At 44.2% G+C, this 24,798-nt stretch overlaps 1 protein-coding gene across 1 annotated transcript in view; it reads right to left on the reverse strand.

The window, feature by feature from the left end:
* Positions 1 to 24,798, reverse strand: part of CDH18 (cadherin 18) — a 1,182,266-nt gene that overhangs the window by 514,359 nt on the left and 643,109 nt on the right. Inside the window, exon 4 of the mRNA XM_069730602.1 lies at positions 15,672 to 15,791. Within this exon, the coding sequence (XP_069586703.1) occupies positions 15,672 to 15,791 (120 nt within the window). The remainder of the gene's footprint in view (positions 1 to 15,671; positions 15,792 to 24,798) is intronic.

Genomic DNA, 24,798 nt, shown 5'->3' on the forward strand with positions numbered 1-24,798 from the left:
ATTGGTCACTTTATGCGCTAAGCACCTTTTCAGACCTATTTATGTTTGGACGTGGCAGTGGCTTTGTAGCAGCCCTCTTTCATTTTATTTTTATCACAATGATTAAGGTGGCACGACCTTGAAACCCGTATGATTTCAAATGCACTTCAAGCCTGTGACTGTCATTGGTATGAATTACCCGTTTTTGTGTCCCTGGATATAAAGATGGATTTTGGAATTTTATACTTTTAATGAAAATGGAAAAAAAGTTATTTTTTTATGGATATCATCCACGCTGGACTTCTGCTTCACCTTCATACTACTTACAGCACTGCATGATCCATGCATCCGTGAGAGGAGGTGAGCTGATCTTTGTTGCTTCTTTTACTTAAATACTCTCACCAATCTTCCTTAGTTACCAGTACTGCTCAGGTCCTTTTCTGGGTCATGTGATGGCTATTTTGACTCATCGGATCAAACAGGACTGTATGTGAGCCCGAAGTCACTCTTACAATGTAAGCCTATGGAATGTTAGAAAATATCTCCACAGGCTTACATTGTAAAAGCGACTTCCACCTTACACATAGACTTTAGTGTGTTTCTGCAAGTTGGAATAACCGCCAAGTGAGCTGGAAGAGGACTGAATTTTCATTGAGCACCGTACGAGATGGAGATTGTTAAAAATATTACTGCACTTACACTGCAATACATTGACATCTAAAGAGGTTTAGGCAACAAAAAGAATAGTGGGAATGCATCTGTAAAACAAATTACATTAGTTTGATGTTGTGTCAATCATACATAAAAAAAAATTATGGCACAATGAATACCTAAAAAACTAAATTGAAACTGCTATGTTTTTCCATTCCTCATCCAAAAACAATGTTTAAAAGTTTTATCAATACTACAATACTACTGTATCACCTGCTCAGAAGATCCCTGAGTGCAGTGCCCACAGAAGGGACAAATAGGTAGGTATTGTGAAGAGATTGCAGGGACCAGGCGCAGGATTGTATGGCCATAACCGACTTGCATGGGAGGGAGGTAGCATTACAATGAGGACAGGAGGCAGGGATTTCTTCCAGGCAACATACACCCCAGTGCCTGGAAGAAATCATTAGCATACAGCAAATACAACATTTCTCAACAACAAGACTGTTAGCATGAGGCATACAGGTAGGACTAGTGTAACACTTCTATTACCTGTATGCCCATATTAATGGGTCATATACATCCTGAGGGTGACAGATTCCCTTTAAAATGTAAAACTTGGATTTAAAAAAAAAATGTGATACAATTGCCAATTAACAAATTAAAATGTTATGGATTGGGTTTTTTTTGCCAAAACTCTGCATATTCACTTGTTAGTTCCCATAGTGGACGCAGAGATGATAGTATACTTCAACCTTTAACTGCTTACTGTGCTATTAAAAAAAGCTAAAGAAGTAGTGTTACTGGAGCGCAGATGCTTTCTATCTCACCCTGACTAACGTTACAGTCATGTCAATTATTTACCAATTCACAATACTATACGCTACCAAATAAAAATGTTAAGGTCAAGTACAGTTGATACAGAGAAAGCAGCACACATTATAGGGACATCAATGAATTGTAAAAATAATCATTATTGAAATAATGTGCTACAGTGCATGGTCAAATTAAGAAAGTCAGAAAAACTTGCATGTCAAACATTGATTCAAGCATAGAATACAAAGCATAATAGTCAATGCCAGAAATGTACAGAGCTTTTGAAACTCAAATACTCCAGCTACCAAAATTTTTTTCAAAAAAATGGATTTACTATGAATTAATTTACCACAAATCTCAATACTGCAGAGGCTCTAAATGTCTGGAAAATACTATAAACCTAAGCTGTTTAATGCAAACCCAATCGTAGTAATGTCCAAGAGACCTCAATTTATTTGGGTAGGAAAATAGGCTCTTGGCTCCTACCGGTTACCATCCATCTTCTATCAACACACTACTCTAGCAGACTTTTTCACTAGTTAAATTGCAAAAGTGTTTAAAAAAATCATTCTTATTTGGGACAGATTCCCGCATTGCAGGTGGCTATACGAAAGTGGTGCAAGCGGCAGAAGTCATGGCATTTTACGAAGGGTGATGCTAGCTAGGTTCACGCCACAAAAGCAAGGACCTGTAACAGCTAACATCTACTGGGGAAAATGCAAGCTCACGTGTCAAGCCCACATCAAAGTCAAGGTCACGACATATGACGTTACTGCAAGTTATATGTTGTGAAGGGGTTAACAGATTCACTGTTTATAAATTTGCGGGAATTTTATTGTATTATATACAAGTGTTATATCAATTAATATTATTTTGATATTTAAAACAGATATGATATTATACAAATTAAAAAAAAATAGTATTTAAATATTTAAATCTGAAATTATATCAGATTGCATGAACCAATTTTGTGCTATATTTTTAGCATGTATTTTATATTTTATAAATTCAGATTTACATTACACAGCAGTGTTCAATATTATGGTTCACATAAAGCTAAGATCTTCAATAGAAAAAAACAATACAAGTTGCTTGTGCACAGAATATGAAAGTTTGTAACGTACTGCTGATGTAAGAAGTAAGAAATGTTTTTGTTATAATAATACAGACTACTCACAGTATACTGAGTAGATTTCTCAGATTTCTGACCATAAAATATACATTTGTCTCTGCCAGTAGTCAGTCATATGATAAGCTGACATTTTGTTCAGGGCTGAAACAGATTTACCAAACAGTAAAATGGCAAAGGCTGTCAATGAGATGGATAGTACGCCATGCAAGGAATGTCAAGAAATATTTGGAGGAAAATAATGCAGCAGTGATAAAGTGTTCTATCCCTATCATGGGAAAAAACTGAATCATAATTTAATTTATAACCATCTGAAAAAAAATATCATAGAAGTGGAAGAAGCCCTGAAATCTTAAATATTTTAAAGGAGATAATTAGAGCAGAAAAGTAATGTCTTAATTTATGTCTAAATCAATATTAATGGAAATGAAAGAAATCTTGTATTGCAGATCTATGAGGAGACATCTCATTTCTTGGTTTTATGCTAAACAATTGCAGAGTTACAGAGATTTGCAAGTTAACTAGGTTTCTGAAATAGCTGATAAATATCTCTGCATAAATAACAAAAGAATAAGTTAATGAGATCTGATTAGAAAGAATTGAGAGAGTAAAATATTAGAGAATCTTTAGTGCTGGTCTTTTTCAACGTACAAATGCAACAATTGTTATGAATATATCGGATTATATAATTTACATTGGCAAATCAAGAGAATGTGATAATTATGCAAAAATATCCTACCAAAAGGTGTATATATGCCCTAGGTATATGTTTTCCTAGGGCAGAAAGAAAGGGTTGGGCAGCTTCTAATCTATTCTTCTAAGACTACTGAAGCATGCCAAAATTTGAAAAAATGTTTTAAAAATATAAAAAAATACAAAATATATATAAAAGTTCAAATCACCTTTTACCCCCCTTCAAAATAAAACAATGAAAAGAATCAAATATACACATATCACATATTTGGTATCACCATGTTCAGAATCACCAGATCCATCAATACAAAAAGGACTAACCTGATCTCTAAATGGCATAGCGAGAAAAAAGTAAAAACGCCAGAATTATGTTTTTTTGTTCGCCGTGACATTCTATTAAAATGCAATAAAGGGCAATCAAAAGAGCATATCTGCACCAAAATGGTATGATTATAAAAGTCAGCTCGGCACACAAAAAACAAGCCCACACCCAACCCGAGATCACAAAAACTGGAGACGTTATGGGTATCAGAAAATGGCACTTTTAACAAAGTTTGGGATTTTTTTCACCACTTAGGAAAACAAACCTAGACATGTTTGGTGTCTATGAATTCATAATGACCTGGAAAATCATAATAGCAGGTCAATTTTAGCATATAATGAACCTAGTAAAAAAGCCAAACAAAAAACAAGTGTGGGATCGCACTACTTTTTTTTGCAATTTCACTGCACTTGGAATTTTGTTCCAATTTTCTAGTACAAGACATGGCAAAACCAATGATGTCGTTCTAAAGTACAACTCCTCACGCAAAAAGAAGTCCTTAGCCATTATGACTGAAAAATAAAATAGTTATAGCTCTGGGAAAAAAGGGGAGCAAAAAATGAAAGTGGAAAAATAAAAATACCTCTGGTTGTTAAGGGGTTAATGTGAAAAAATGATGGCCTTTCAACCATAACCAAAAACATATATACCTATTTTTGTATTCCACAACAGGTTTGTTAATCTCAAAAGGTAATAACAAAGGCTATTATGAAGCCATTAAAAAATGATCTTATTTCTAGAGACAAACCAGTGGCACCGTTTTACGCATGAAGAATTTCTCCCTTGTTGACATGAAGACTTTTCTTCTGCAATGGCAGCAGCAGTACTACAGTATAAATGACATAATTCCAGCTTTTCCAAACAGCTGACATGTGCCAGGAAAGATGTGGGCTCAGCGCCGGAGCAAACATCAAAGGAAGGGATTCTGACGTGGGCATACTATTATGCCCAACATCCGAAAGGGGTTAATGTGCCTTTACAGTTTAAGCCTTTGATTTTACCCCATAGCACAATAATATTTTAAGCAGATTTTATAATAATAATAATACTAATAATTAGGGTTGAGCGACTTTTACTTTTTTAGGGTCGAGTCGGGTTTCGCAAAACCCGACTATCTCAAAAGTCGAGTCGAGTGAAATCGGCCGATTATGGCGAAAAGTCGGGGATCGACCAAAACACGAAACCCAATGCAATGTCAATGAGAAATCTATCTTTTTTTTTCTCTCTCTCTCTCTCTTTCCTCCATCCCTCAACAGAAAAGCTGGTGTTACACATTGCAAATCGCTACAGCGCACAAGCGACAAGATGGCGATAGGCGTCCACGCCCCTAAGACCTATGTCATCACTCTGCCCACGCTCCTTCATTGGCTGAAAAAATGGCGCCAAACGCGTCATACGAAACGCGACTTTGGCGCGAAGATTGCCGACCGCATGGCCGATCCCACACTAGGATCGGGTCGGGTTTCATGAAACCCGACTTTGCCAAAAGTCGTCGACTTTTGAATTTGTCCGATCCGTTTCGCTCAAGCCTACTAATAATTTTTATTTATAGAGCGCCAACATATTCCGTAGCACTTTACAATTAAGCAGGGACATGTGCAAACAATAAATTCAATACAAGTTAAGACAATTAAAACAGTGACATTAAGAATGAGGTTCCTGCTCGCAAGCTTAGAATCTACAAAGAAATGAGGGGGACACAATAGATGAAAAGTGCTTGTTATTTCAGGTCTGGCAATTATAGTAAATAGGGATTTTCATATAAAGCTGCATGATCCGGTCATCAGCCCGTATGTTTAAGGCTAGTTTCCCACTAGTGTTTTCCTGATCTGCGGAGGGCTGTGGACTTCCTCCGTGAATCTCTGCCCTGGGCCGCACCTCCGCCACTAGCTATGCCTACTTCTGCATGCTGCCTGCATACCTATCTTTAACATTAGGTACGCAGGTCGTGCTGCTATATGCGGATGCTTTCGCATGTGTTGTTTTGACGATGCGGAGAAAAAAAAATTGCTACAAGCTGCGTCCTACGCTGGTCGCCGCATCGTCAAAATGACGCATGTGGAAGCATCTGCATATAGCGGCATGACCTGCGTACCTAATGTTAAATATTTGTACGCAGGCCGCATGCAGGCCGTATTGCAGAAATAGGCAGAGCTAGCGGCAGAGGTGCGGCCGAGGGCAGGGCTTCACGGAGGAAGTCCGCAGCCCTCCGCAGATCAGCAAAACGCAAAAGTGAAACCGGCCTTAGTGCAATAGTCAAGTATCAAATGCAGTTATCGTGTGCATGGAGGGTGTGGAGACAGATGAATAGTAGGGTGCAGATAATATTTGGAAGGAGGGAACAGGGCAAAGTTAGTCTACTGAGTAGTTGATGTGGTAGGCTTGTTTGAAGAGATGGGTTTTCAAAGCGTGCTTGAATAGGTTGGGGATAGGTATAAGCCTGATCGTCTGGTGAAGTGCATTCCAGGGAGCTGGCACAGCACAAGAGAAGTCTTAGAGATGGAGGTGTGAGGATCCGGATTACGAGGAATGTTAGTCTTAGGTCATTTGTAGAACGGAGGGCACGTGTAGGGCGATAGAGATGAGATAGGAGATATAAGGTGGTGCAGAACTGTGGAGAGCTTCGTGGGTTGGGGAAATGAGTTCATACTGGACCCTGTAGCACAAGATGGAGGCATCAGTGAAGCGGCTGGACAGAAATATGACCCTGGCTGCCGCAATCAAGATGGATCGGACAGGGGAAAGTTTGGTAAGAGGGAGACCGATAAGAAGAGAATTGCAGTAGTCCAGACAAGAATGAACAAGATGAGAAAAGGTCGGATTCTGGAGATATTTTTATGATGCAGGTGACAAGAGTGAGTGAGTGATCGGATATAGGGAGTAAAGGAAAGTTCAGTGTCGAATATGACCCCAAGACAGCGGGCATGCTGCTTGGGAGTTATGGTTGAACCCTCCAGGGTTATTTCGATGTTAGGTAGAGTGAGGTTAGTAGAGGGTAGAAACACAAGAAATTCAGTTTTGGAGAGATTTAGTTTCAGATAGAGGGAGGACATGTTATTAGAGACAGCAGACAATCCTTGGTATTTTGAATTAGGGTAGGGGTGATGTCAGGGGAAGAAGTGTATAATTGGGTGTCATCAGCATAGAGATGATACTGGAACCCAAATCTGCTGATTGTTTGTCCAATAGGGGCAGTGTATAGAGAGAAGAGGAGGGGGCCTAGGACTGAGCCCTGCAGAACTCCGATAGTAAGGGGACGAGGAGAGGAAGAGGAGCAGGCAAAAGATACAGTGAAGGAGCAGTCAGAGAGGTAGGAGGAGAATCAGGAGAGGGCTGTGTCCTTGAGGCCTATAGAGTGGAGCATAGTGATGAGGAGCTGGTGATCCAGTGTCAAATGCGGCAGAGAGATGCAGGAGAATCAGCAGGGAGCAATGACTTTTGGATTTAGCTGTTATTAGATCATTAGAGACTTTAGTGAGGGCAGTTTCAGTGGAGTGTAAAGAGCAGAAACCAGATGGTAAGGGGTCGAGAAAATAGTTATCTGAGAGATACAGGTTTAGACGGGAGAGAACCAAGCGTTCCAGGAGTTTAGAGATGAAGGAAAGGTTAGAGACAGGTCTGTAGTTTGCAGTGCAGTTCTGGTCCAGGGATGGCTTCTTAAGTAACGGGGTTATGATAGCATGTTTAAAAGAGGAGGGAAAGATACCTGAAGAAAGAGAAGTTAAATATTTTAGTCAGGTGAGTGGTGACCACTGGTGAGAAAGACTGCAGGAGATGTGAAGGAATTGGGTCACGGTTATAGGTTGTAGGCCAAGCAGAAGCGAGGAGCTTGGAAACTTCTTCTTCTGAAACAGGCTCAAAGATGTCTAGTGAGGTTGAGGTGCGGCAGGGAAGGGGATCTAGGCACTGAGGAGATTGGGCTGAGATATCCTGATGGATGTGGTTGATTTATTCTAGGAAATAAGTGGCCAGATCCTCACCACTGAGGTTGGTGATGCGGGCCTGTACTTTAGGCTTCAAGAGGGAGTTTAAGGGTTCAAAAAGTCATTTTGGGTTGTTTGATAGTGAGGTGATGAGGGTGGTGAAGTACGATTGTTTGGCCAGATGAAGGGCAGAGTTATAGGATTTGAGCATGAACTTATAGTGGATGAAGTCTTCTGCTAAGAGAGATTTTCTCCACTGCCGCTCTGCACACCTTGAGCAGCACTGAAGAAAGCATGTTCGCATTGTGTGCCAGGGCTGCCATTCTCTGTGACAGGTCTTTCTGCTTGTAGAAGGTGCTGCTTCATCTAGGGCATTCTTCAGTATGTTATTATTATTGAAGTGTGACAATGCTAAATCTGGACAGGAGAGGGAGGAGATAGGGAATAAAGATGTGTGGAGGTTGTCCATAAGTTGCTGGGTATTAATGGTATGTGTGTCCGATAAGTGTGGTAAGTGGGGGTGTCCCGGGTGAGGAGACAATTCTTGACAGAGAAGGAAAGAAGGTTGTGGTCCAAAAGCGGGAGAGGGAAGTTAGTAAAGTCATGCAGCAAGCCAGGACAGGAAGAAAACCAGGTCAAGAGTATTCCTGTCCTCATGCGTAGGAGAATTAGTAAACTGTGAGAGGCCGAATGAAGAAGTTCGAGAAAGAAGATGAGAGGCAGATTGGGAGAGGGGATCATTGATGGGGATGTTAAAGTCTCCCATGATGAGGGTAGGGATGTCACAGGATAGAAAGTGAGAAACCAGGTGGCAAAGTGGTCTAGAAACTGGCGGGAGGAGCCTGGAGGGCAATAAACAACCGCCACTCGCAAGGAGAAGGGCTTAAAGAGTCTGACGGCATGGACTTCAAAGGAAGGAAATGTAAGTGAGGGAACCAGGGGGATGACCTGGAAACCACATAGTGATGAAAGGAGCAAACCAACACCACCACCCTGTGTGTTCTCAGGTCTGGCGGTATGTGAAAATTTCAGTCCACCAAACGAGAGAGTGGCAGCGGCGGTGGTGTCTGAATGCTGGATCCAGGTTTCTGTAATAGCCAGAAGGTTAAGGGAATTAGAGAGGAAAAAATTGGGAATGTAAGTGTAGTAATGTAGTTTGTTACACACAGATCGTGCATTCCATAGAGCACGTTGGAAAGCAATAGTGAAGGCATGCACTGAATATTAATAAGATTAGTAGGGTTTCTATATGCAGCTGGAGTAGAGTAATGTATGCTGGTGGAGGGAGGCCCAGGGTTGGGGGAGATGTCACCTGCCACTAGTAAAAGGAGAAAAAACAGAAAGAGCAGGTGGTGGGATGATTTGTATGAACGTTTTGAGTGCTGCTTGGAGGCATTGGATGGCTTGAAGTGGTAAGAAATGTCAGTAGAGCCTCAGAGTTATACATGGGAGAGGGGAGAAGGGAGGGGTGGATATGGAGAGAGTGCACAGAATGTGTTAAAGGGCGGGCGAGTTGTGATAAAGCAGAAGTAAAAACAAATAAGCAGCAGATTGATATGATCAATGCATAATGTAGTAAGACTGACCAAGCAGCATATTTTTATGAAAAATGTATGCACCTTACCTGTCTTTTATTTTATACAAATAAAAAAATAAGATGACACCAGATTTCCAATGAGAAGAATGCAATGCAGCCTAAAATATCACACTTGCTAACAGTCTTGAATCAGAAAGTAAAAGTAGAAAGGTTTCCAAGGTTTAAGCAAAACCTGTACTATATTTGTGGTTTCTGGACATTTAGTGGGAGTTAATGTTAAGTCATTGGTATGACTATTGGAATTGTGGTAAATGTGAATTTTACATTTTATTTCAAGTTATTATATTATCCTCAATTTATGCAATCAATATCTATAAGCAGAGATGCATGATGGATGTGCTCCCAAATCTTTATATAAAATAACTATATTAATTATCTTTTAAACTCTGCATTTATTTGAAAGTTAATTCCTGCCAGTCACATTAGCTCATATGGCTAGAGATCAGAGAAATACCTTTCTGCTCTTTGCTCTCACTGGAAATTATTCATGCTCAGAATATTTCTATTCACATTCCTGTCACAGGAGTGAGGATATCTGAATAGCTTTCAAATTTTAAACTGATCACATATCAGTAACCAAATTATTTGTTCACGAATTAGAGGTGTTCTTCACTTTGGTCTATAATTGTTCAAACCCTTCATGATAGATAGATTACATTGTGTATTGTTGAGTCCATTAATCATTAATTTGTGTGTGGACATGGCAGTAATGTCACTGCTAATTGCACCCCATTTATTGCATCCTAACTCTTCTTAGCAATCAATTTTCCAATATATTACCTGCCCTATGCCTGTAAGCTCATCTCTGTGTGGGTGATGTAGTAATCAGTTATGATTCTGGCTCTGTTACATCTGATCTATAAATCAGAATTGGAGGGACTGAGCAGCACACATCTTTGGTGGGACAGGGCTACCTTTCAGTGAGTCACAGTAGTCTGAGCATGCATGTTTATATCAGACTTCACTCTTTTCCTTCACCTGTATCTTGCTGATTTTTCGGAGTGCTGAGCCCTCACCTGACAAGTGCTGCAATGTGTTGTTTGCTAATAGAAAGCATACCACAAGGCTTGTCAGCTGAAGGGACTGCACAGCAAAGCTTCAGCAGGATTCAAGCATCCAGTAGAGTGTAGCTAAATCTGAGCTTGGTCATGCATGGTGCAGACTGAGACTGCTTATGCTTTGAAATGCCATCCCTTCAGCTAACAATCCCAGTGATATGCATTCTAATAACAATCAGCACATCGCAGCACTTGTCGGCTGAAAGGATAGCACTTGAAATCAACAGCAAGATCCCGGAAGAGGAAAGTGAAATCTGATCTGCGCATCGATGCTCAGACAGCTGCCACTCAATGAAGTCTAGCCATTACCCATCAATGATGTGTGCTGCTCAGTTTGCTCGATTCTTGATTGGATGTAGAAGAGCCAGAATCAAAACAGAAGACTATATCACCCACAGAGAATGAGCTTACATGAGCAAATCAGATAATAGAATTACAGCGCCTTGCGAAAGTATTTGGCTCCCTGGAACTTTTCAACCTTTTCCCACATGTCATGCTTCAATCATAAAGATACCAAATGTAAAATTTTGGTGAAGAATCAACAACAAGGGGAACACAGTTGTGGAGTTGAACAAAATTTATTGGTTATTTTAAATTTTTGTGAAAAGTATAAAACTGAAATATTATTCGGCCCCTTTGCTTTCAGTGCAGCAAACTCACTCCAGAAGTTCATTGTGCATCTCTGAATGATCCAATGTTGTCCTAAATGCCTAATGATGATAAATATAATCCACCTGTTTCTAATCAAGTCTTCATATAAATGCACCTGCTCTGTGATTGCCTCAGAGTTCTGTTTGAAGAACAGAGAGCATCATGAAGACCAAGGAACACAACAGGCAGGTCCGTGATTCTGTTGTGGAGAAGTTTAAAGCCGAATTTGGATACAAAATGATCTCCAAAACTTTAAGCATCTCAAGGAGCAATGTGCATGGGATCATATTGAAATAGAACGAGTATCATACCACTGCAAATCTACCAAGACCCGGCCGTCCCTCTAAGCTTTCATCTCAAACAAGGAGAAGACTGATCAGAGATGTAGCCAAGAGGCCCATGATCACTTTGGATGAACTGCAGAGATCTACAGCTGAGGTGGGACAGTCTGTTCATAGGACAACAATCAGTCGTACACTGCACAAATCTGGCCTTTATGTAAGAATAGCAAGAAGAAAGCCATTTCTCAAAGATATCCATAAAAACTGTCTTTTAAAGTTTGCAACAAACCACCTGGGAGTCACACCAAACATGTGGAAGAAGGTGATCTGGTCAGATGAAACCCAAATCGAACTTTTTGGCAACAATGCCAAATGATATGTTTGGCATAAAGGCAACACAGCTCATCACCCTGAACACACCATCTCCACTGTCAAACATGGTGGTGGCAGCTAAATGGTTTGGGCCTGCTTTTCTTCAGCAGGGACAGGGAACATGGTTAAAATTGATGAGAAGATGGATGGTGCCAAATACAGGACCATTCTTGAAGAAAACCTGTTGGAGTCTGCAAAAGACCTGAGACTGGGACAGAGATTTGTCTTTCAACAAGACAATGATCCCAAACATGAAGAAAAATTTACAATGGAATGGTTCACAATTAAATATATCCAGGTGTTAGCATGGCCAAGTCAAAGTCCAGACCTCAATCCAATCGAGAATCTGTGGATAGGGCTGAAAACTGCTGTTCACAAACGATCTCCATCAAACCTCACTGAGCTCGAGCTGTTTGCCAAGGAAGAATGGGCAAGAATGTCAGTCTCTCGATGTAAAAAACTGTTAGAGACATACCCCAAGCAACTTGCAGCTGTAATCCCAGCCAAAGGTGGGGCAACAAAGTATTAAGTTAAAGGGGAAGAATAATATTGCACGCCCCATTTTCAGTTTTTGAATTTCCACAAAAATTTAAAATAACCAATACATTTCGTTCAACTTCACAATTGTGTTCCACTTGTTGATTCTTCACACAAAAGTTACATTTGGTATCTTTATGTTTGAAGCATGATATGTGGCAAAAGGTTGAAAAGATTCAGGGAGCCGAATACTTTCGCAAGGCATTGTATATTGGAAAATTGATTGTTAGGAAAAGTTAGCACATTTCCTTCCTAACAGTCCACACTGTTAGACTATTCAGACCCTTCCCTCTCATGTGGCAGTTGTGTATCATCCTCAGAGATCCTTATTGCAGTTCTTTGATCACTTTGTCACCTGGCTTCCTCACTTTCTATCCTGTGACATTCCCACTCTCATCATTGGAGACTCTAATATCATCATCCATGATCCCCTCTCCAAATCTGCCTTCAATCCACTTTCTATAACCTTCTCAGTTGGCCTCTCACAGTTTACTAGCTCTCCTACGCATGAGGATGGGAATACTCAATACTTGGTCTTGTCTTGGATCTGCTCAGTGTATGACGTAACAAACTCCTCCCTCCCACTCTCTGACCATAACCTTCTTTCCTTCTCTGTCAAGAACTGTCTCCACACTCAGGACACTCCCACATGGCAATATGGCAAAACCCCGAAGCAGCTGTCTGTGGATGGATACCATGCTTGGCATAGGTGGTTTTCCTTTATTGGATGTTTTACTTTATTGGATGCTGCCCTTCCCTTGGTTGTTCCTTCCTGGGGAAAGGCCTGGTTATTCACTGCCTGCATTGAGAAACACGTGATGGTGTCTCCGCAGCTCCTCTACATGCACTCCCACATGGCAGACTTAAAGGAATATAGACATCATTAATACCCAACAGCTTATATATAATCTGCACTCATCTTTAGGTCCCATCTCCTCCTACTCCTGTCCCAACTTATCATTGTCAAAGTATAATAATACATTGTAGAGTTCCCTGGATGAAGCAGCACCTGCTACATGCAAAGATCCCCACCACAGATGATGGCAACCCTGGCACACGATACAAACACGCTTTCTTTAGCAGAGGATTTCATCAACTATAAGTTCATGCTCAAAACTTATAACTCTGCCCTTCATCTGGCCAAACAATCCTACTTCACTACCCTCACTATTTAATTCGCTAACAATCCATAATGACTTTTTGAAACCTCACACTCCCTTTGGAGTCCTAAAACAGAGGCCTCTATCACCAACCTCAGCAGTGAGGATCTGGCCACTCATTTCCTCGAAATAATAAACCACATCCATCAGGACATTTCTGCCCAATCTCCCATGTGCCTGGATCCCCTTCCCTGCCAAAATTCAAGCTCACTTGTCCTCTTAGAGCCTGTTACAGAAGAAGTTACCAGGCTCCTTGCTTCTTCTTGACCTACAACCTGCAACAGTGACCCTTTTCCCTCACATCTCCTGCAGTCTCTCTCTCTCTCTCTGGTTGTCACAACTTACCTAACTACATTTTTTAAGCTCTTTCTTTCTTCTGGTATCTTTCGCTCTTCATTCAAGCATGCCATCATAAACCCTTTACATAAAAAAACTATCCCTCAACCAGTACTGCACTTAAATTAAAAACCTGTATCTAATCTTCCCTTCATCTCTTCAATCCTGGGATGCTTATTCCACTCCTATTTTATCCGCTATCTCTCAGATCACTTTCTCCTTGACCCTCTACAATCTGGTTTCTGCTCTTTAAGGTACCGTCACACTAAGCGACGCTGCAGCGATACCGACAATGATCCGGATCGCTGCAGCGTCGCTGTTTGGTCGCTGGAGAGCTGTCACACAGACAGCTCTCCAGCGACCAACGATGCCCGTAACCAGGGTAAACATCGGGTTACTAAGCGCAGGGCCGCGCTTAGTAACCCGATGTTTACCCTGGTTACCATCGTTAAAGTAAAAAAAACAACCACTACATACTTACCTACCGCTGTCTGTCCCTGTCGCTATGCTTCTCTGCTCTGGCTGTGAGCGCCGGGCAGCCGTAAAGCAGAGCGGTGATGTCACCGCTCTGCTTTCCGGCCGCTGTGCTCACAGCCAGAGCAGAGAAGCACAGAGCCGGGGACAGACAGCGGTAGGTAAGTATGTAGTGGTTGTTTTTTTTACTTTAACGATGGTAACCAGGGTAAACATCGGGTTACTAAGCGCGGCCCTGCGCTTAGTAACCCGATGTTTACCCTGGTTACCAGCGAAGACATCGCTGAATCAGCGTCACACACGCCGATTCAGCGATGTCAGCGGGAGATCCAGCGACGAAACAAAGTTCTGGACTTTCTTCCCCGACCAGCGATATCACAGCAGGGGCCTGATCGCTGCTGCCTGTCACACTAGACGATATCGCTAGCCAGGACGCTGCAACGTCACGGATCGCTAGCGATATCGTCTAGTGTGACGGTACCTTTACACTCAACTGAAATTGCCCTTACAAGTCTCTAGCAATTTATTAACAGCTAAATCCAAGAGTCACAGCTCCCTGCTGATTCTCCTGAATATCTCTAATGCATTTAACACTTTAGAACACAAGCTCCTTCTCACTATGCCCTGCTCAACAGGCTTCAAGGACATTGTTTTCTCCTGGTTCTCCCTCTCTGACTACAATGTGCCTTTTACCAGTTTCTACTAAACTCCTTGTCCCCTTACTATCGGGGTTCCTCAGGGCTCAGTCCTAGGCCCTCTCCTTTTCCCTCTATACACAGCCCCTACTGGACAAACAACGGGTAGATTTGGGTTCCAAAATCATCTGTACTCTCAATTACTTACTACTTTCCTTCACCCTCACCCTAATACAAATACCAAGGATTGTTTCACAGCTGTCTCTAACATCATGTCCTCCCTCTATCTGAAACTGAATCTCCCCAAAACTGAAATTTTGTGTTTTACTCCCTTTACTAACCTGACTGTACCTGATATTGAAATTACCTTGGAGGGTTCAACCATAACTCCCAAGCATCTTGCCCGCTTGCCTTGGGGTTATATTTGACACAGACCTTTCTTTTATTTCCTATTTCAAATCGTTAATTTACTCATATCACCTGCATCTTAAAAGCATCTCCAGGGTCTGACCTTTTCTCACCTTTGAAATTGCTAAAACTCTTACTGTCGTTCTTACTCATTCTCTTCTGGTCTACTGCAACTCTCACTTGATTGTCTCCTTCTAATTAAACTTTCTCCTCTCCAATCTGTCCTGAATGCAACAGCCTGGGTCGTATTTCTGCCCAGCCGCTTCACCGATGCTTATACCTTGTGCGAGTTCCATTGGCTATAGAATACATATTAAACTCATATCTCTCACTCACAAAGCCCTACACAGTTCTGCACCGCTCTATGTCTCCTCCCTTATCTCTGTCTATCGCCCTACACGTGCCCTCTGTTCTGAATCTGATCTAAGACTAATATCCTCCATAATCCGAACCTCTCACCTCCATCTCCCGTGCTGCGCCAGTATGACATTGTCATAATTATTCTGATCAACAGAAAAAAGGAAAAATAGATTTTATAGAGACAAAAGGTCAAACATACTTTTACATGTAGTATATGTTCAATAGAGAAATATGCAATATTTTAATGGACTGCATAAACAACAAGATTAACATTTCTACACTTGCTTACCTGTTTTGGGATCAACAGAAAAGTATGGTTGTCCTTGAAGTATGCTGTAAACAACTCTGGCGCTATTGCCATATGTAGGGTCATCACCATCTGTAGCTGTCACCTGAATAACAGAGGTACCTGCATGCAAAAAAAAATGTATATATGAGTAGTTTAAATACAAACTTAAACTAGTACTGTAATTTAAATTTCCACAATGTATTTAATGACAATTCCAAACTTTTATCTGAATGTAAACCTGTTGCTATATTCAGACAAACGAGTCACTCTTAAGATTTCAAATATAAACAGTAAAAACAGAAAAGTAAAAAAAAAAGGTTGAAAAGTGTGATATATGTAACAAGTGAATAATATCCTGTAAAAGTATAATCACTAGTAAATTACACAATCTGGAAAGTTACTCTAGCAAACCCATCCAGAAGGATTTTTATTCCACCCATTATCTATAGACTTGATTCCTTAAACAGTTTTCATCAGAAATCTTGTGTAAAACTATTTGAAATTTCACAAAATGGTTTCACAACTAGTATTTGTGAAAAAAAAATTGCCATGTTTACGCCTGTCATAGCCAGCTCTAGCCACTTTTTCTAAAATGGGTAGAACTTAGCAGGGAGGCTACATTGCCATCAGCAGCCTACGACAGCCCGAAACACCGTGTCTACGAATTGAGATACTGATTTGGCTTTTATCCTAAGTCATATTGCACGACTCGTTAAAGAGTGGATTGTGACTTGTAGGATTGCTACTTCCAACAGGTGGCGCAATAGAGTTTAAGTCCGCTTTTTCTCAGAAGAGGCAATTTACATATTATATTTCCCAGAGGAGCATTGCATGGCGAATAAGCATCCTTACCTTGACAAGCCAGAGATGGTATGCCACTCTCCATAAGGAGAAACGATACCCCTTAGACCCCAGTCCAGAGCCTCTCACCTAGCCAAACGAGTTCTCATGCTTCGCACTAACGAGGGCCAACAGCCCAAAACACCATGTTAAGGACTGGCGGAACGCACCAAGTATAGATGATATGAAACAAGGTGCGTTCGCAGTCCGAGGTCCACCGTGCAGGTAAAAACCCTGCTGCTAGTAAGACGGACTATATGACGGTACTATAAGTATACATGCACGGGTTAACTTCACCCTGCGTGAAGGAAGCGATCCTGTTGAGTCACAGGACCGCGGTACCGCACATAGAGCACGAGCAAGAAGTCAGCGAACACAACCCCAACACAGGATTGAAGTCCGATTAGACCACTTACTGGCACAACACCGCAACTGGGTGTGTAAGGAAACTATTAAAATAGTATATAAAGGCACGAGAGTGCATGCAGTGCCGCACAGACGGACGCCACTAACCACCCAGGCTTGGGTAAGGAAAGCGCAGAGGAAGCGCACGGCGCCGTACAGGCGGTCACAGCAACTAGACACTGTAATGTGTGTAACGTGCTGTTGGATAAGTCGGTCGCTAGATAGCAAACATACACCTTCCGCGAACAGTCATCCAATAGGGAGGGTATTTTAAAGAGCGACTTTCACTCACAACACACACACATATTATCAAAACAAGACTAGCGCATGGCCGTGCGGTCATGCGCAGTTTATATAGTTGCAGCACAGGAAGCTGCTACAGAAGTTTTGCCCTTTCAGGACCTGCCAAGAGGACCAATGGGATGTGCTGCAGCACCTGAGCATGTGACCCTCGATCTCCAACGGGAGATCCTGTCCTGGGCATGCTCAGTTGGTGCAAATAAGGACTTAGTCCCAGGGAAGCCCGCTCGCCGCAGATCAGTGCAGGGTACAACAGGAGAGCCGGAAAAGGTAGCAGTAACCATTTGCACAGAATCAGTCCCAGCGAGAAGCTGGGAGCGACGCCTCCGCTGAGCAGAGCCCACTGCGGCCGAAGCAGAATAGGAGACCGCAGCAGACACGGATCGAGGTTCCCCCTGTGCAGCAGAGGAAACTCGACTCCTAACATTACCCCCCCTCCTAGGGCCCCCCCTCCTTGGGCCTCGCTACGTTCTAATAGGCAGCTAATAATAGCAATGAGCTGCGGAGCCCGAATGTGCTCAGCAGGCTCCCAGGACCTATCCTCAGGGCCGTAACCCTTCCAGTCCACCAAAAAAATTTTTTTCCCACATACCACCTTGCACCCCAAGATAGCGTTCACCTCGAAATCGTCCGTAGACGAACCCGATGTCTTGGCAGATGACTCAGAAAACCGGGACATGTATACGGTCTTAAGGAGGGACACATGAAAGGTGTCGGTGATACCAAGGCGTGGAGGAAGGGCCAGACGGTAGACCACAGGATTAACCTGTTCGAGGACCTTGAAGGGACCCAAGTAGCGAGGAGCAAACTTAGTGGACTCAACTCGCAGCCTGATGTTACGGGCGGAGAGCCACACCAAGTTGCCAGGAGCAAAGGTCGGAGCGGGGCGCCGATGAGCATCGGCGGAGGACCTCATTCTCTCCTTAGAGGCCCGAATGGCATCCTGAGTGCGGTCCCAAATATCCCGTGCCTCCACAGCCCAGTCTGCCACCCTGGAGTCGGCGGAAGACACGGGCATAGGCACAGGTACCCGTGGATGCTGACCATAGTTGAGGAGGAATGGGGTTTGTCCAGTGGAGTCGGCTATGGCGTTGTTCAGCGCAAACTCTGCCCACGATAGCAAGGATGCCCAGTCATCCTGCCTGGCTGAAACAAAATGTCGCAGGTATGTGACCAAGGTCTGGTTGGCCCTCTCTACCAACCCATTCGTCTCGGGATAAGCGGAAGAGAGATTCAACTCAATACTGAGAAGACGACAAAGCTCTCTCCAGAACCGAGACGCAAACTGGGGACCCCGGTCACTGACAATTTTGTCAGGCATACCATGTAGGCGGAAGATGTGTTTAATGAACAACGCTGCCAAGGCCCGTGCAGAAGGTAACCGTGGTAGCAGCACCAAATGCACCATTTTTGAGAAATGATCGGTGATGACCCAAATGATGGTACAGCCGCGTGATTTGGGTAAACCCACCACAAAGTCCATCCCGACCATCTCCCAGGGTCTATCTGCCACCGGCAAGGGATAGAGCAACCCAGCTGGCCTTTGCTGTGGAGATTTATTTTTGGCGCAGGAGACACACGCCAGAATATAATCCCTGACATCCCGGACCATATGCGGCCACCAGTACGTCCTCGCCAGTAGCTCAGATGTCCTCTTTGTCCCAAAGTGTCCACCCACCCTGGACGAATGAGCCCAAGAGAGAACCTCCGGTCGCAAATTAATGGGCACAAAAGTCTTGCCCGGAGGCACAGACTCCAGCGAAACCGGCGCTACGGTTCTCAGGCTCTCAGAAGGGACAATAAGCCGAGGCTCCTCTTCCTCCTTTTCAGTTGACATAAGGGAGCGAGAGAGAGCGTCAGCACGAATATTCTTCTCCCCGGCGAGAAAATGAAGGGAAAAGTGGAACCGGGAAAAGAACAAGGACCATCTGGCTTGGCGAGAATTTAGCCGCTGGGCTGTTTGCAAGTAGACCAAATTTTTGTGGTCCGTGTAAACTTGGAAGGGAAACAGCGCACCTTCCAGAAGGTGTCTCCACTCTGAGAAGGCCAATTTCATTGCTAGCAACTCCCTATCCCCGATGGAGTAGTTTCTCTCCGCTGGCGTGAAGGTCTTAGAGAAGAAGAAGCATGGATGCTTCCGACCTTGAGCATCCTTTTGATAGAGGACTGCTCCAGCACCAACGGATGAGGCATCCACCTCCATTAGGAATGGCTTATCCACATCGGGACGATGTAAGATGGGAGCGCTAGCAAAGTGGGACTTAATAGAAGTGAAGGCCTTGGAGACCTCTTCCGACCACAATTTGGGATTCGCTCCCTTCTTGGTGAGGTCTACCAAGGGAGCTACCAGAGTTGAGAAGTGGGGAATGAACTGGCGGTAATAGTTAATGAACCCCATAAAGCGCTGCACCGCTTTAAGAGAATGGGGCACTTGCCAGTCCATCACAGCCTGTAGTTTGGCAGGATCCATAGCCAATCCCTGGGCGGAGATGATATAGCCCAGGAACGGTAAAGACTCCTGCTCAAACATACACTTCTCCAGCCTGCACTGACACCGCTGCTGCCTCATCACTATCGAAGCTACCGCCTCACCAACACCGGAGCTACCGCCTCACCAACACCGGAGCTACTGCCTCACCAACACCGGAGCTCCTGCAACCCTCAACCTACTGTCTCCTTCCCCATAATCCTGTAGAATGTAAGCCCGCAAGGGCAGGGTCCTCGCCCCTCTGTATCAGTCCGTCATTGTTAGTTTGTTTACTGTATGTGATATTTGTAACTTGTATGTAACCCCTTCTCATGTACAGCACCATGGAATCAATGGTGCTATATAAATAAATAATAATAATAATAATAACTTAGCATAAAGAGAGTTTGCCCGTAGGAGGTCGAAGACTCTGCCAACATCTCTCCGGTGGGAGTCTATATCTGGAGAAAAGATCAGAATATCATCCAGATAGACTACAACTGAGGTGGAAAGCATATCCCGGAAGATGTCGTTGACAAAGTCTTGGAAAACGGCTGGGGCATTACAGAGCCCGAAGGGCATCACCAGATACTCATAGTGCCCATCTCTGGTGTTAAACGCCGTTTTCCATTCGTCCCCCTCACGGATGCGAATCAGGTTATAAGCACCCCGCAGATCTAATTTAGGAAACACTCTAGCTCCCAGAAGCCTATCGAAGAGCTCGGATATCAAGGGCAAAGGATACTTGTTCTTAACGGTGATAGCGTTAAGACCCCTGTAGTCTATGCATGGACGTAGTTCCCCATTCTTCTTCTGCACGAAGAAGAACCCTGCCCCAGCAGGTGACACTGACTTCCTGATAAATCCTCTTGCCAGATTCTCTTGAATGTACTGAGACATGGCCTCCGTCTCCGGGAGAGATAATGGATAAACTCGACCCCGGGGAGGCTCCGCACCAGGCAAGAGATCGATAGGACAGTCATAGGGGCGATGGGGCGGAAGGGTCTCCGCCGCCTTTTTGGAGAACACGTCTGCGTAAGACCAATATTGCTTGGGGAGAGAGGATAGATCTGCGGGTACCTCAGTAGTAGCAACCTAAACACACTCTCGGTGACACCTACCCCCACATGATTCACCCCATCCCAGAATTCTGCCTGAGGACCACTCGATGTGAGGAGAGTGGTACCGTAACCAAGGTATCCCCAACAGGACCTCATCAATCCCCTCAGGAATGATGAGCAGAGATATAATCTCCTGATGGGATGGTGACATGGACAGAGTAAAAGGGATGGTCTGATGTGTTATCTGTGCGGGGAGTATCGACCCATTCACCACTCGTACCGCTAGTGGTTGAGGTAGCATAACCAGGGGTATTGCGTGACGTTGGGCGAAAGCAGAAGACATAAAATTGCCCTCTGCCCCAGAATCCACGCAGAGCTCTACCGAGTGGGAGGATGAGCCAAAAGTAATTGTCCCCTTAAAGGACAATTTGGAGGCAAACGTCGCAGTGTCTAGTTAACCTCCACCTACTACCACTAGATGCTGACGTTTCCTCGACCGCTGATGACATCTGGTGGCAAGATGTCCTGACTGTTGGCATACATGGCAAACCTGGGGTGCACGAGCGGTCCGGGACTTAGATCCCGCTCGTGACACTACCTTAGGTTCATGGGGCTCAGGAGCCTGGACTGGAGATTCCAAAGGTTTGGCGAAGGTGGGAGCCAGCCGAATCCTCTGCCTACACTGGGCTCGCTCTAACCTCCGCTCGTGAAAACGGAGGTCAATACGAGTTGATACTGTCATTAATTCTTCCAGTGTGGCGGGAATCTCCCTAGTGGCCAGGGCGTCCTTAACGTAGTCAGCCAGCCCCCTCCAAAATATAGGGATAAGGGCTTTATCCGACCACTCCAGCTCAGATGCTAGAGTGCGGAAGTGGACGGCAAAAAGGCTGACCATGGATGAGCCCTGAGTCAATGCCAACAGTTGGAGCGCCGTATCATGGGTGACACGAGGTTCTAAAAAGACCTGTTTCAGAGTGCTCAGGAATAACGGAGCACTCTGCACCACATGATCGCCACGCTCCCACAGCGGCGTAGCCCACTGCAACGCCCTGTCCGACAATAAGGATATGATAAAGCCCACCTTAGCCCGCTCTGTAGGGAAATGAGAGGCCAGAAGCTCGAGATGTATATTGAGCACTGACTCACGAAACCCCTACAGGACTTACTGTCACCAGAAAATTTCTCTGGTAGCGGGAGGCGAGATAGCGTCGGTACAGGGGCGGCAGTGGACAAAGTAGCTGCAGCCACACTTGCAGCCTGAACAGCGACAGCAGTAACATCCACAGCTGAGGTTGAACGCTCTAGAGCCGCCAACCTTCCCTCCAGCTGCTGGATGTACCGCTGTAAACGCTGATCGTCCGTCATTACTAGCCAGACCTTGGCGCTAGTATTATGTTAAGGACTGGCGGAACGCACCAAGTATAGATGATATGAAACAAGTTGTGTTCGCAGTCCGAGGTCCACCGTGCAGGTAAAAACCCTGCTGCTATTAAGATGGACTATATGACGGTACTATAAGTATACACGCACGGGTTAACTTCACCCTGCGTGAAGGAAGCGATCCTGTTGAGTCACAGGACCACGGTACCGCACATAGAGCACGAGCAAGAAGTCAGCGAACACAACCCCAACACAGGATTGAAGTCCGATTAGACCACGTACTGGCACAACACCGCAACTGGGTGTGTAAGGAAACTATTAAAATAGTATATAAAGGCACGAGAGTGCATGCAGTGCCGCACTGACGGACGCCACTAACCACCCAGGCTTGGGTAAGGAAAGCGCAGAGGAAGCGCACGGCGCCGTACAGGCGGTCACAGCAACTAGACGCTGTAATGTGTGTAACGTGCTGTTGGATAAGTCGGGCGCTAGATAGCAAACATACACCTTCCGCGAACAGTCATCCAATAGGGAGGGTATTTTAAAGAGCGACTTTCACTCACAACACACACACATATTATCAAAACAAGACTAGCGCATGGCCGTGCGGTCATGCGCAGTTTATATAGTTGCAGCACAGGAAGCTGCTACAGAAGTTTTGCCCTTTCAGGACCTGCCAAGAGGACCAATGGGATGTGCTGCAGCACCTGAGCATGTGACCCTCGATCTCCAACGGGAGATCCTGTCCTGGGCATGCTCAGTTGGTGCAAATAAGGACTTAGTCCCAGGGAAGCCCGCTCGCCGCAGATCAGTGCAGGGTACAACAGGAGAGCCGGAAAAGGCAGCAGTAACCCTTTGCACAGAATCAGTCCCAGCGAGACGCTGGGAGCGACGCCTCCGGTGAGCAGAGCCCACTGCGGCCGAAGCAGAATGGGAGACCGCAGCAGACACGGATCGAGATTCCCCCTGTGCAGCAGAGGAAACTCGACTCCTAACACACCATGTCTGCGAATTGAGATACTGATTTGGCTGATTATCAGCTCTGTCAATTGGACACATGACTGCTACAGGCAATCACTGTTCACAACAGTGATCTGCAACAGACAAATGATTGCCTGTTGTGGTTACATGTCTCTGTGCTGCTAACATCATTGCTGAAGAAATAATTTGGGATTACTGAGACGCTGAAGAGCATTGGAATTTAAAAAGAAAATGTTACTCCCTTTACAATGCAGTTTGAAGCAGATATCAACCTACATGAACTGTGTATTTCTTTGGATTGGCATAGGACATCCAAATAGTAGCCATTTGTCAGATATATATCATCATACTCCACAAAATTCTTTCAGACATTATCATCACTGTCCCCTTTGGGGTTCACAATCTAAATTTCCTATTAGTATGTCTTTGGAGTGTTGAAGGAAATCCACACAAACACTGGGAACATATAAACGTCTTGCAGATGTTGTAATCGTGGGGATATGAGTTGGCAAAATAGGGGGAAAATGAAACCAGGACCCCAGCTCTGTGAAGCAACAGTGCTAGCCACTGAGCCAGTGTGCTGTCTTACATAGATAGATAGATAGATAGATAGATAAATGAGTATAAGTCTGTCAACCAATAATGAGTAGATAGTAGAAATGATTAAATGGATTTTATGAATATTGAATTTGAAAACATCTTTAAGAACTTTGCATGTCCCGGGAATGTCGTAAAAATTTCAATTCAATTCCCACAAATTCTCAAAAAAACGCAGGCCACCATTTTACACATAGCAGTAGATTGCATCAGTCACAGAAGGCTGACAAGACCTCAAATGCAATCAATTGAGCTTGCCCAGAATGTCTTCCAGTTATCACACCACATGGTATAGAGTAGACAATTAGGAAGAATTGATGTAGCCTGTATATAAGCCTAAACTGGGAATGCAGCAACCATTGGATGATTAACCCCTTTCTGCCATTAGACGTACTATTGCGTCCATGTGGGGTGGGCTTTACTTCCCAAGGACGCAATAGTACGTCATATGCGATCGGCAGCGCTCACGGGGGGAGCGCCGCCGATCGCGGCCGGGTGTCAGCTGTTTATCGCAGCTGACATCCGGCACTATGTGCCAGGAGCGGTCACGGACCGCCCCCGGCACATTAACCCCCGGCACACCGCGATCAAAGATGATCGCGATGTGCCGGCGGTACAGGGAAGCACCGCGCAGGGAGGGGGCTCCCTGCGGGCTTCCCTGAGCCCCCCGCAGCAACACGATGTGATCGCGTTGCTGCGAGGGTCTCACCTCCCTCCCTGCTCCCTCCAGCCCCGGATCCAAGATGGCCGCGGATCCGGGTCCTGCAGGGAGGGAGGTGGCTTCACAGAGCCTGCTCAGAGCAGGCACTGTGAAGCAGCCTGCACTCCTATCAGATCAGTGATCTGACAGAGTGCTGTGCAAACTGTCAGATCACTGATCTGTGATGTCCCCCCCTGGGACAAAGTAAAAAAGTAAAAAAAAAAAATTTCAAATGTGTAAAAAAAAATAAAAAAAAATATTCCAAAATAATGAAAAAAAAAATAAAAATATTATTCCCATAAATACATTTCTTTATCTAAATAAAAAAAACAAAACAATAAAAGTACACATATTTAGTATCGCCGCGTCCGTAACGGCCCGACCTATAAAACTGGC

Source organism: Ranitomeya imitator, chromosome 6, assembly GCF_032444005.1.
Source record: "Ranitomeya imitator isolate aRanImi1 chromosome 6, aRanImi1.pri, whole genome shotgun sequence".
In the NCBI taxonomy this organism is placed as follows: Eukaryota; Metazoa; Chordata; class Amphibia; order Anura; family Dendrobatidae; genus Ranitomeya; species Ranitomeya imitator.